Source organism: Xiphias gladius, chromosome 1 (genome assembly GCF_016859285.1).
Source record: "Xiphias gladius isolate SHS-SW01 ecotype Sanya breed wild chromosome 1, ASM1685928v1, whole genome shotgun sequence".
Lineage (NCBI taxonomy): Eukaryota > Metazoa > Chordata > Actinopteri > Istiophoriformes > Xiphiidae > Xiphias > Xiphias gladius.
In genome coordinates this window covers 23124790-23137483 of record NC_053400.1, presented here as the reverse complement: position 1 = coordinate 23137483, position 12694 = coordinate 23124790, and the positions used below count along the sequence as shown (strand labels likewise).

Here is a 12694-nt window from a genome sequence, read left to right as displayed (position 1 = left end):
GAGCAAATAAAATCAATGAGGATTGCTTACACTGTGGTTTCAAAGGACTCAACAGAGGACAACTCAAGCCTTTATCTCAATTAGGAGAAATAATGTGTAAACAGGCACAGCTAAGTACATGCAATAAAAGAATACAATGGTATTTACAAACCACCTCTCATATAAAGCTAGAAGGAGTTCATTTCTTTTACTATGAATCCATTAAAATAGAACTGACCTTTCCCTAAACCCTGCTCCCTTAGTTACTGTTGCTACACCTGTCAATCTTTCCATTTTTACATGGCACACTGATAACAATAATGGATTTAACACTTGAAATTCTCAGTAATATTTGAAACAGGGGCTTCTTGGATTCAGACAGAGATAGGCAAAGTTAGGCTTCTAAATTTTGTCGATTTATCGGCTGAAATTAAAACTGACAGACTGGCTGGAGTTTATCCGCTGTAGCTAGGTAGCTAATTAAGCTAACATTAGTAAAACTCCCTCATTCACTACTCACCGTATAATAGACACTAGTTAGCTCAATAGAGAGCAGTAAATTTTCAGTGCGCAGTGTTTTCAGACACTTACTAATCATTATCATTTGACATCATCAATGACAGCTGTTGAGCTGCACAACGGTAACTGTCACATTTATAATGTTTTCAGTTGACTTATTTGTAAATGAAATCTTGTCAAAGAGCTCTTTAAAAAGCACTTGATGGCTATGGGCATGATATCATGCTAAAAGACTGAGGAAATAAGGAAGCGGACTTGTTTTTGTATTGTGGTGTAGAGCTAGTTAATCCTGATATTATAAGTATGATAAAGACAAACGACAGATCAGTTTTCACTTTTAACATTACAAGAGAAAGCACTTCCAGGATGAAAGGATGAAACCTATGTGTGAACAGCTGCTAACATTAGCCTCAACTCTGGCCCTGTTCATACCTGGCATTAACAAAAGCCAGTTTATAGGGAATTTAGAGTAGCCAATTGACCGAACATGCATGTCTTTGGACCATGGGGGGAAGCTGGAGAACCTGGAGCAAACCTGCTCAGGCATGGGGAGGAAATGCAACCTGCATGCAAAAAAAAAGGCCCTGGCCGGGCGGCAGGTTCAAGCCCATTGTGAGACGACAGTTCTAACCACTGCACCACTGTGTCAACGGTCTATCCAACAGTCAGTTAAAATCTGCCATTAATTTTGTCCTGGTATAGCTGAAATTATTGTGTTACACTGTCACTTGCCAGTCAGAAATGGCATTACTCATGGTGTAAGCCTGAAAAACAGTAGTGTGTGAATAACAGTATGAGTCCTCTCTCTCTCTCTCTCTCTCTCTCTCTCTCTCTCTCTCTCTCTCTCTCTCTCTTCAGAGGGTATTTTAACAAGGTGCTGACAAGAAAAATGATAATGATGTGTCTGTCATGTTGCAGAGCTGGGTAAATTTGTCATGATGGCAGGTGACTGATGGTCTGGTATCATCCATTGGCCAAACGATGAATTCCTTCTCTGAACATCTGAACACACACACACACACACACACGCACACGCACGCACACACACACACACACACACACGCACGCACACACACACACACACACACACACACACACACACACAGACACACACACACACACACACACACACACACACACACACACACACACACACACACACACACACACACACACACACACACACACACACACACACCTTAGAAGTCAAGGTGCCTTAAATCACTCAGCACAGGTACAAGCATGTAAATCCCATCCCTTCTCAGGTGTATTCTCAATGTTCACTGACAGTCTGTCTTCCATTTGTAGCCTGGAAGGCATGAAGTCATTACAGTAACCTTTACAAACTGTAAATTACTGTACTATGACTGTAACTTTGAAATATATAGCATAGATGCTGTAATCACTCTTCTTTTTTCTTGCATAGTGATATGTAGGCTACATCAAAGTATTCGCCAGGGTCATTATTGTTCCAATGTTACACAGATACCAGGAATAAACACAGCATTGGCACATTTGTTCTACTCTCCCTTCTAGTGCTTGGAAAAAACCCTATTGTGATACTGACATCTTAATATCTGTACTTCTTGTGTTAAATCACATTAATAATATGTTGCATTACCTAGAATTTACTTTCAATTTCAAGCGGGTAAGTCTCCTGGATTTGTTCTGTGTTACACTGTTTCTCATTCAGTAAATTATTCTGGCTCTCCGTTGTTAATGCTGTATGTTAAGTGACATTTTAATGGCTTTGTACAGTATTTAGAGCTCCTGAGTAAAAATTAACTTCACTGGTTTACAAATAAAATCATGTTTTGATGTTATTGTTTTTGTTTATTACTTTATTCTCTACTCTAATAAATTTATTTTCTGCTATAAATTCCAAAGTCAAAGCCACTTTGTTATATGGATAGGGAATAAAAAACTAATGTTTAACATCAATTCTTATCTAGTATTAATGAAAAAAATAAATACACAAGTATTTAGGATGAATTTAGGATGATAGCACTGAGTACATTATAGAAGAAATACACAATCCTTGAAAGTTTCTTTATATATATGAATGTGTAGAGTACAGGATATCATTGATTAAAGATCTTGTTTTATTTTGGAAGGCGACAAACTTGGGCAGCAGGTGTTATTGTCAATATTACATTGATCTTAATGACTTATGTGCATTTACTTCATACATTTACTTTTATGCATGGATAAAGGGATCTCTTACTGTAGACCAGCAAGAAAGTAAATTTCATCCCAGCATTACTAAAATAAATAAATCAAGAGATTAATTAAAACCTTGTTGACCTACTCAGCTGCTGCAACCCAAGTCCCCCATTTTTCCCCCGTGTCTTCTGCCTCATTTCATCAGAAGATATTTTCTGTGGCAAAACGATGACAGATAAATCCTGGTCTTCATTTTCCCAACAAAATTGGAAATCTGCAATGTGACGTGGCTTTCATGTGGTGAGAGAGAGAGAGAGAGATAATAAGGCGTGATCCTTTTATTGTTTAACACTTGCCAGAAATTGTTGTCTACAGACATGTCAGCAGCGGTAGTTTATGTCCTCTGGGAATGAGGGAAATGAGGGAACATGCAAAAACCATTCTATAAATCTTTAAGAGGAAGCAGGAAAACAACACTAAGTTCTATCAGTGCTATAGATGTGCTCCATGTTGTGATTATTGGAAACTGGCTCTTAAGATTTCTCTGGCAGTCCCAACAATTGTTTGCAGTACATTTCAGTACCACACAGCAACAGCAAGAACTCGTTTATTTAGAGTCTGTATTTATATTGTGCTTCTATTTTGCCTAAAAGACAAAAATGCTTAATAATAATAATAATAATAATAATAATGACAATATGTTTTCACTTGTCTCTATAAATCTAATGGTATTAAGTAAAACCTGGTTAGTCCAAAATATGTTTGCTATTTAGAAAAATCCTTTTGTAAAGCCATTTCATCAATACTTACACATGCTAAGATATTATTTTGAACCGCATTTCCCAAGTCTACCGTTTTATTGTATTGAGCTGAATATTAGCTAAGGACTAATAACGAACACACACACACACACACACACACACACACACACACACACACACACACACACACACACACACACACACACACACACACACACACGTTTTCCTCCCTGTAATTACAGTTCAAATTTCCATATCGTAAACTCTAGGCTTACAAGGTTCTTTACATTCCACATGCATGTTTTTCACAGCAGCCATTTTGACTCATTGTAAAAGGGGAAATACAGGTGTGACTAATGACATTAATGATTTTTTTTTCAGCCATGTCAGTGAACCAGAATGAACAGTAGCAGGGCTCTGAAACCAGCTCACTGAATTGAATGCAGCCAGTATGAATGCTATTAACTGCACCTACTCATTTTTCCGCACCATGAAAACAGTCTCTAAATGTTATAAACATGTCTGTGGGTGAGTATACACCATACTGTAACTTGTAAGTGAATGGAGCTCTGGTGTTATTAGGTTAGCCTGTTACTTTAGGAGGGTGTTGTATTATGGATTGTTAGAAGTAGCAATGTTGCTAGGCTAGTAACGATCTACATATCAGAGTTAGTCCATTTTAACCTTGTAGTAGTTTTCTCGTCGCTAAAGTTATGTGTTGTAATACCACAGCTTCTTGAAAAAGAGTGAAAAGGTTTTTCCTTATTTTGCAGAAATGGATCAGACTGACTCATTTGTCAGAAGACTAAGAAATACATTGTCAGACTGCCATGGTAGAGAATAGTGAGCTTAACGTCAGTCAGTCTTAGCCTTCCATCAACACCACTGCTTCTGCATGTTTGTGAGCCTGTGACTAAAAACCAGAATGAAGAATTACATTACTGACAGGTAAATGTTTGGAAATCTACTGTATTTGAATTAATGGTAATTAAATGAATACGTTTAGTTTTCAGTGATTTACTACATTTGGCCTAAATATAACAATACACTAACAATTTCACTTTGAAAACCTTTTACCTTATGCCTTGTGTTACTCAGTGTGTCTTATTTTCAAATATTTCTGTCAAGACACGGATGTTGCAATAGACATTGCAATTTTGATTTGTTCCACTAATGTAAGAATGAGGTAAGATCATCTGAGTACATTACGGAAAAAAAAAAAACATTATATGGTTTTACTTTTCACTTATTATGGGACAGAGCAGACTTGGCTTTCATTTTTCTTTGTCGTTTTTTATTTATTTTGTATTTTTATTTATAACATAAATGTCCCTGATTTAGCTGGATTTAAAAAGCTTACAGGCCATTTCCAGACCTCAGCGCTCTTTTCCCTCTTGCTGTGGCAGTTTAAAACTAAATAAAAAGCTCTGAGTGTCCTCTCTCCTGTGGTCTTAACAATCAATGCTGTCAATAGTGACATTTAAGCATGGACAAAGTCCACAAGTAAATGTCATTGAGGTTTCTCAAAAAATTGAAGGTTGTTTTCTAATCTAACCTTCTGTAATAAGTGATGATTTGAAGGGATGACAATGACAGACCGAGTACAGACTCAATCCATAAATTTCTGTAATGCAAAGATGTGCTCCAGCGGTGAGAACTGACCTGTGATACATTTAGAAGTTGTCTCTGAAAGGCAAATCAATATTTCTTGTGAGCTGCATAGTAAGCAAATCGAAGTTCTTTAGCAAGAGATAATGAATACAAAATGTCAGTAGACATCAAAAAATGAGTCTTTCATAGTGAAAATAAACATCCCTTGGGTTCTACATTTCTAATTATAATACCCCCAACAAACCTGTCTTTACAAAGCTAAAAAAATAAAAAATGAAAAATCTTCTCAAAAACTGGTTCAGAATTAAAAATTCATTTTTTCCTACACCTCTCGGGTGTTTTTGTTTAACCAGATTTTCTGTCGCAACAACAGCTTTTCCCATTACTGTCAAGCACAGAGTTCCTTTGCGGCAATAGATTTGCCTCTTCACAAGTGAACAAGAGACTAACTTTTTAACACATGTCATAAAGCTGTGAGACATTTCATTCAGTGCATGAGGGCCTGTGTTGATCTGAGACTTCAGACGTGCCATCCGAGAGAACAAGCGGTACGTCATCTGATGGTTTCTCAAACGACAGGACTGTCACAAAACAGCCAAAAGCTTAGAAGTGCAGTTCACTTGACACACAGACTTCAGGGATGTCTCTTAAAAAAAAAAAAAAAACGTCGCCCCATTTAAAAAAAAAAAAAATCTGTGAGTGTGGGTGGGAGGATGGGATTGGGTACATAACAAATAAAGCATTGGCCTACAAAAGATCCAGAGGGAACACTCGATGTGCCTCCTTGGTATCCATTTAACAGGAGGGCTTACAGCAGCCAGCTACTTACAGCCTAACTGAAGTGCTATATTACTCACCGAGCTCAGCTGGAAACACTATAGAAAATGTGTTTGCCTAGGATCTGCTCTCCTTTATCAATCCCAAACAGCAGGGACCAAAGCTTTAAGCACTATGCCAGGGTTCCAGCAATAGAAAACAACATTTCAGACAAAAAAAAAGAAGGAATGGTTGCACAAATAAGATTTCAGTTTTGTCTCTGTAAATCCTTTAAAGCTGAATCTAACACAGCACATCCTACTTGAATTCCCACAGAGACTATTCAAAGACGCTGCCTTGGAAAAGTAGGATGCAAACTTAGAAGTACAAGCTCAACTGTGCATGCAGACAGACAGACAGACACAAACACACACCTACAAAGATTTCAAAGAGAAAAGCAAGAGTGCTTGAATGCAATCAGAATCTTTTTTTTTCTTACCGATGAAGAAGTTCCATTCAGGATCTAGGTCTGCCTGGTTCGCTAGACATCCTCTCATAACGTTGTGACAGTAGTTGTGACAGGGTTTCAGCCCAGGCATCCCACGACAATATGGACAGTACAGCATCTTGGTCAAGGCTCTGACACATGCTGGAACTACATTCACCTATGAAGCAAAGAGACATTCTTCAGTTACGACAAGTCTTTTCAAGCTCATTAAACCTCAGTAATTGTTTTATGGCATGTTGTATGATTCCTAAAATGGAGAGAGAAGTTTTGATCAAACACAATGATGTTGCACACCAGAAGTGATGTTTCATTTTTTTACAAAACATCACGAGGTTTCCACAGAAACCACTGCAAACACACTGACTGAAGACGAAGCACCTATACTAAGGAATGTAACTCCTAATTGAAACTAATTTTTGACAAACCTCTCCATACTACATCAAATCTTCTGAGGCTTGAAATGTGAAAAGCCACCAGATAAAACTGCATGACAAGACAAGGTTTACAACTCTGTCCACCTCGATTCCTTGTGAAGGCTGTGCCTTTTTGTTGTTGGGCCATGTCATTGTACCAGCTTGAGTGAAAGCGACAGGATTCTCACTGCTACTTCCCTTCAGAGGTGGCAATGCAGAACGAGGAGTACATCTGATAATTGGCCTGTCAGCCTTTGTATTCATGCTTGACTCTAGATTTTGTCCAGCCCACACTCTTGAGACTGCTGGAGTGTGTGTCAGTGTGTGTGCGTGTGTGTGTGTGTGTGTGTGTGTGTTTGTGTGTGCGTGTGTGTGTGTGTTTGTGTGTGCCGGGAAGGTTGGCAGATTGGTCAGTGGTAGACATAAGAAGGACCAATCAACTGAAGAGCATCTTCAACATTCTACCCGTCACAAAAAAATATCTTAAGAGATTGTTAAAAAAAAAAAAGAATTAAGTCTAATTCTAGAGTAAAGTAATGTTCGTCAGAGTAAACCAATGATTAATTAGTTTTTTCTAAAACTCAGGTGAAGTCAAGTCAGTATTATTCACATAGTCCAAAATCAAATATTTTCCTTGAAGGGCTTTACAATCTGTACAGCCTTTGAAACCTTCTACCCTTCAACTTCTTGGTTTATCTCCAAAAAGAAAAAATACTTTGACGAGACAAAAAGGAAGAAACCTCAGGAAGAGCAACAGGAGGGATCTCTCTTCCATGACAGACTAACATGCAATAAATGCATAAACGTTAATGAAAATTTCAACTTTTTGTTTGATTTTAATTTCTTTTTTCTTCAGCTGTCAGGGAGGAAGGGTTTGCGACGTTAATAGTTGAGTTTTTTGTCTGAGTGTGATTTATTCAGTTTTCATCTTACTTATATTATACTTGACCATTTACTTTGTAATAATTATTAATATTAATTTGACTTTTATTCATATGTATGTATGTACTATATGTTCGTACGGTTGGAAGAAAGAAATAAGAAACATGTAGAGAAAGACAGCACAAAACCAAGTGATATAAATTCTGCTAAAGCTGAAGTGGGAGGAAACTGAAAAAAGAGAACAACATCAGTGCACTTTTGTAGCTCCATGGCAACATCTGAGGCTGTGCTATGACACAACATCCAGCTTCTGTCAGCTTTTAACATTGCAGGTTGTCTTTGATTTTATTGGTACAATGACCAGACCACCTGTGTGTGCATATTTGTGTGTGTGTGTTTGAGAGAGAGAGAGAGAGAGAGAGAGAGAGAGAGAGAGAGAGAGAACAAGAGAGAGAGAGAGAGAGAGAAGAGAGAGAGAGAGAGAGAGAAGATGAGATAGAAAATAAGGGGGAGGAAGCAAAAGACAGACAAAGAAGGGGAAGACAGAGATTTAGGTTATTAGTGTATTTGCTTCCACCCCAGCTTGGCAGCCGGCAAACAAGGATCAAATGAACCATCTTTGACATCTGCAATCTGCCACTGACATCACGCGATGCCTTGTCGGAAGGCCATTAAACTAGGCTGCTAGCTGTCAGTTCCATCGCTGCATGTCATCTGCTGGTGTGTGTTCTTGTAAATTGTTTACATCACTCTGGGAATGTGGTTAACATATGGGAATTTTCACAAACAGGGTTCATTTGATTGGACACATTTCACAGCTGACACATGAGAACAATGTATGTGTGAGGCTACTGTGGCATTATGTTGGAAAAGGGTAAAAAAAAAAAAAAACATTTTTAAGTATCTATTAGTGTAATGTATTTGACATAAATTATAACTTGTCCTATGAAGACGTAGTTTATTTTAATACATATTCATTATATATATATATATGATATCACATATATCATATTTTCATTCGTTATCTGTTCACACATCAGTGTCCACTTATGGGCGCCCACTGAAGGAGTTAATTTTATTGACAAATAGATTAATAAAAACTCACATCTACTCACAGTGTGTTTGAAACCATTTATTCAATGTTTATATGCTGCTAATGAATGCTAAGCAGGGGATCTTAACATGTTGCCAATTTATGTAATTATAAATAATTTCTATATTTATTACTATGTTATTGACCTCCGCTATCAGCCTGATGGACCCATAACTGTCTTTCTTTAGACTTTATGTTGGACATTAACTAGCATTTAGTTTCAACATTCTCTCATTCACTGGCAGAGAAAATAGAGGGAGAACAGGTTGTGGAGAAAGCCAAAGACGCTGCCAAAGACACAGAGAAACAAACCCGGAGGAAGCAGAGAGACAGATACAGATGAAAAAGAAGGAGGGAAAACCGTACGAGACACCAGCAGACAAACAGAAGGAACAGGCAGGTGCTATCGCCACATTTGGACTGAAAAACAGAACCAAGTACACGCCAATCACAGTGTTTGCCTTGGAAAGAACAGCCTCTTTTTTCCCGAAAGAATTTTAATTTCCAATTACACATTTAATGACTTCTCTAATGATGTATTTTTTTTAGAAGTATATGTAACAATTCGTTAGCAGATTATAGAAACAACTAACACCAATTTAAGATCTGGCCTTCTATTTATTAATTTATTGACTTACTTACAGAGCTTGTACAGTACTTAGCAATCTCCAAAGGCAGCCCACATGTAGCTATAAACTTTAGATCTGAGTCTAGTCACTCTTTGTCTTCACTTTACTCTCTGTAATGACAAAATCAGTATCGCACCTACAAATCCATGAGTCAAATCTGACTGCTACATGCAATTCATCAGTCTACTGTAACTGAGACAGGGATTAGACAGTTTTTAGATTACACTTCCACTTCCACTCGCATCCCCATGCATCTCCAGCAATCTCTCTTCCTCCTTCCCTTGTCAATGACTCAAACCCCACAGATTAAATATAACATTTTCCTATTTGAATAAATGTATTTCACCGGCTAATCTCCATATAAATATTTTTGCTATAGTGCCAGAGGAAAGAGAGAGGGAGAGCTTGTCCCTTTTGTTTTCTCTGTTGGCTCAGCCCGGCCCAGTCACTATACCTACGTAAGGACTTTAAATACAGCTTAAACTACAACCATAAAACAAAAACAGGGTGACTTTGGAATATACTCGCTAAATAAATTCACTGTTTCATTGCTACGGTATAAATGATGGCAGTATAACAGGAGCCTCATTTAGACATAGTATACTGTATCGTCTACCCAGCATCAGCAAAACACTGCAAATATCATTCTGTACACTTTTATACCACTGTATTTTTTTCTTCCAACTTGTACAATAAAGTACAGTATTTATTTATGTGAATCTTAAATAATTTAAAAAAAAAAAAGTTCTGGGAATAATCTGTTTCTGTCAATTCAATTAAACTTGGCCCAGTTTCTAGACAGCCTATTTAGGAGACGTGAAGAAAACACTAGGAGAATTTTCTTAACTATAGATCTCTTCCGACTACAATCTTTACACCAGTGTGGCTTTTTAGTAGCAACCAAAGAAATATACTTCATACTGCAAACAGGGAAATTGTTTTAAGCTGCCCTTGAGCTTTGTAAGCTTTTGGAAAATTTGCAATAAAATGGTGCTTCCTAACACAATTATCTTACAGGGATTTTTACATCATTGCAGCAACTGTGCCCTGCAGTCGCTGGGTGCCCTGGATGAAGGGTAATCTGATAATCTTGTTAGCATTTATCTACAGTTGGGTGGAGGAAATATTTCACAGCAGGTTGAGAGTAGGACTGGGGAGTGAGATGCCTCAAATCCAGAGTGAGATTAAAACACTCACCTACTCTTCTGATGTTTAAACGCTATGATAAAACTGCATGGAGGTCACAAGATTGTGTGTGTCGGAGTGTGAGTCTTGCAGTCGTGGAGGAAGTATTTGGATACTCTACTTAAGTAAAAGTATCAATACTGAAACATCAAAATACTCAATTCCATGTAGAGGTCCTGTATTGAAAAATGTCTCTCATGTAAAAGTTCCTAAATATCATTAGCAAAATGTACTTAAAGTTTCAAAAGAAAAAGTTCCCATGATGCAGAAAAAATTTACTACAGTATATTATATTATTTGATTATTATTACCAATGCATTAACGTGTAAGCAGATTTTTACTGTTGTACTTGGTTGAGGTGGAACTAACTCTTTTAACAACTGTTTGGTTACTTTATTCGATGCTGAAACATCATATTTTATAAGCCTTTCATATATTTTATGTGTAAATTCCTAATCTGTAAAGTAACTCAAACTGTCAAATAAATGTAGTGGAGTAAAAAGTAAAAAATTTCCCTCTGCACTGTAGTGGTGTAGAAGTATAAAATAGGATGAAACGAAAATAACCAAGTAAATTACAAGTACCTCCAATTTGTACTTAAAGTGGCTAAGGGACTATTTAGCACACTGAGTACTTTCACTTTTGATACATAAGTGAATTTTGCCGTGAATACTGATGTACTTTTTCTAAATTAAAATTTTAAATGTCAGGACTTTTCCTTGTAATAAAGAATTTTCACATTGTTGAATAAGTACTTTTACTAAAGTGCAGTGCCTGAGTGAGTGTACTTTGAGAAACGAGAGTGGGATGAGGCATAAACAGCGGCTTGAAAATGTGTTTAGCTGTTCAGCCAGACTCCCGATGTGAGCATTAACTTTATTGAAGATTAAAAATGTAAGATTATAAATGCAATAAGCTGAGCAATAATAAAGCGAGCCATTTCTAAATTCATCCCATAAAAGGCCACAGTCTGGAGCCATTACCCTCACCTGAATTCAATATCATCAAGAAGACATATCCAAGATAGCTAAATCATTATAATAAAAAGACAAGGCTCACTGTTATAATGAGAGATAACTCTAAAAGACGCTCTTAGAAGGCATCATCTTGTCTATCCGACAGGGTGTTGTCATGCACATATGGCATGAACTCCCTTTAGGGGTAACAGAGTGGGAAGACACAGGCGATGGAAATTGCTTTGTGCCACCAAGTAATGAAGTTGTAAGAAATGACAATGACTTTGCAAGTTACCAAGGCCAATCAAGGGGAACACTTGTGGGACCAGTGACACTGTCGCCAAAAATATTGTCTCAATAGTTCTGTCATAATTATTGTGACAGGTTGCGTTGCTTCACACTGATTGGACATGGATAGAAGACTGCATTGGTGCCCCAGTGTCCCCACTCAATTCCACAGCCATTAGTGTCAATGGCAATATCAGTGATCTGTCACGCTGTAAATCAGACTACCATCTGCTACCAAGAGAAACATGTGCCCACCAAACATCTGTGTAAAAACATCATTTAAAGGTCTCATTTCCTCTTAACCAAAAATTACAATAAAGTGGCAATCTCGAAGAATTTCATTTAAATAAATGTCTGTTGATTCACTATCACCAAATGAGGTTAACACAATGGTGATTGAGCCTATGGCCCGGTGATGAAAAATTGTGATACTTATTTGCAGTGTTATGAACTGGATATCTGTGGCTACATTCCCGGAAAAAATGCTGTTTTAACTTACTGCTAATTCAAACCGAAGGTTTCCTACTGCTGCAGCTGCACATGAAAAGCATCTATCTGATGAAACATGACTTGACTTTTACTATGAAGTAGTCACAGGAAATGCAATGTGTTTGGCAGTGAGCTTTGCATTTACCACTATCGTTCATCAAAACGATAGCAAAACAAGACAACGGTCATTTTGGGCATTTTTGGACAATGGATCAGTTTGAAATATTTGAGGGAGTAATGGAACAAGAAGGATCCGTCACAGTGAGCTGTTAGATGAAGAGCTGCAGGCGAGAGGCTGAACACCTCCAACTTCTCATCCAGGTAACCAACTCCTTTCACTGTGCCCTGCCGTTTGCAGACTCATGCCGTATGCAGCATAAAATCCGATCACGGTTGCTAACAGAATGATGGAAAAAGGCCAATTATTGCCTGACTTCTTTCTTAAAAAGACAATAGTTTGTT

General features: G+C 37.5%; 1 protein-coding gene across 3 annotated transcripts in view; it reads right to left on the bottom strand.

The window, feature by feature from the left end:
* Positions 1-12694, bottom strand: part of gpc6a (glypican 6a) — a 214598-nt gene that overhangs the window by 44531 nt on the left and 157373 nt on the right. For all 3 annotated transcript variants that reach the window (XM_040134241.1, XM_040134154.1, XM_040134071.1), the window contains one exon: positions 6289-6454. In XM_040134241.1, the coding sequence (XP_039990175.1) occupies positions 6289-6454 (166 nt within the window). The remainder of the gene's footprint in view (positions 1-6288; positions 6455-12694) is intronic.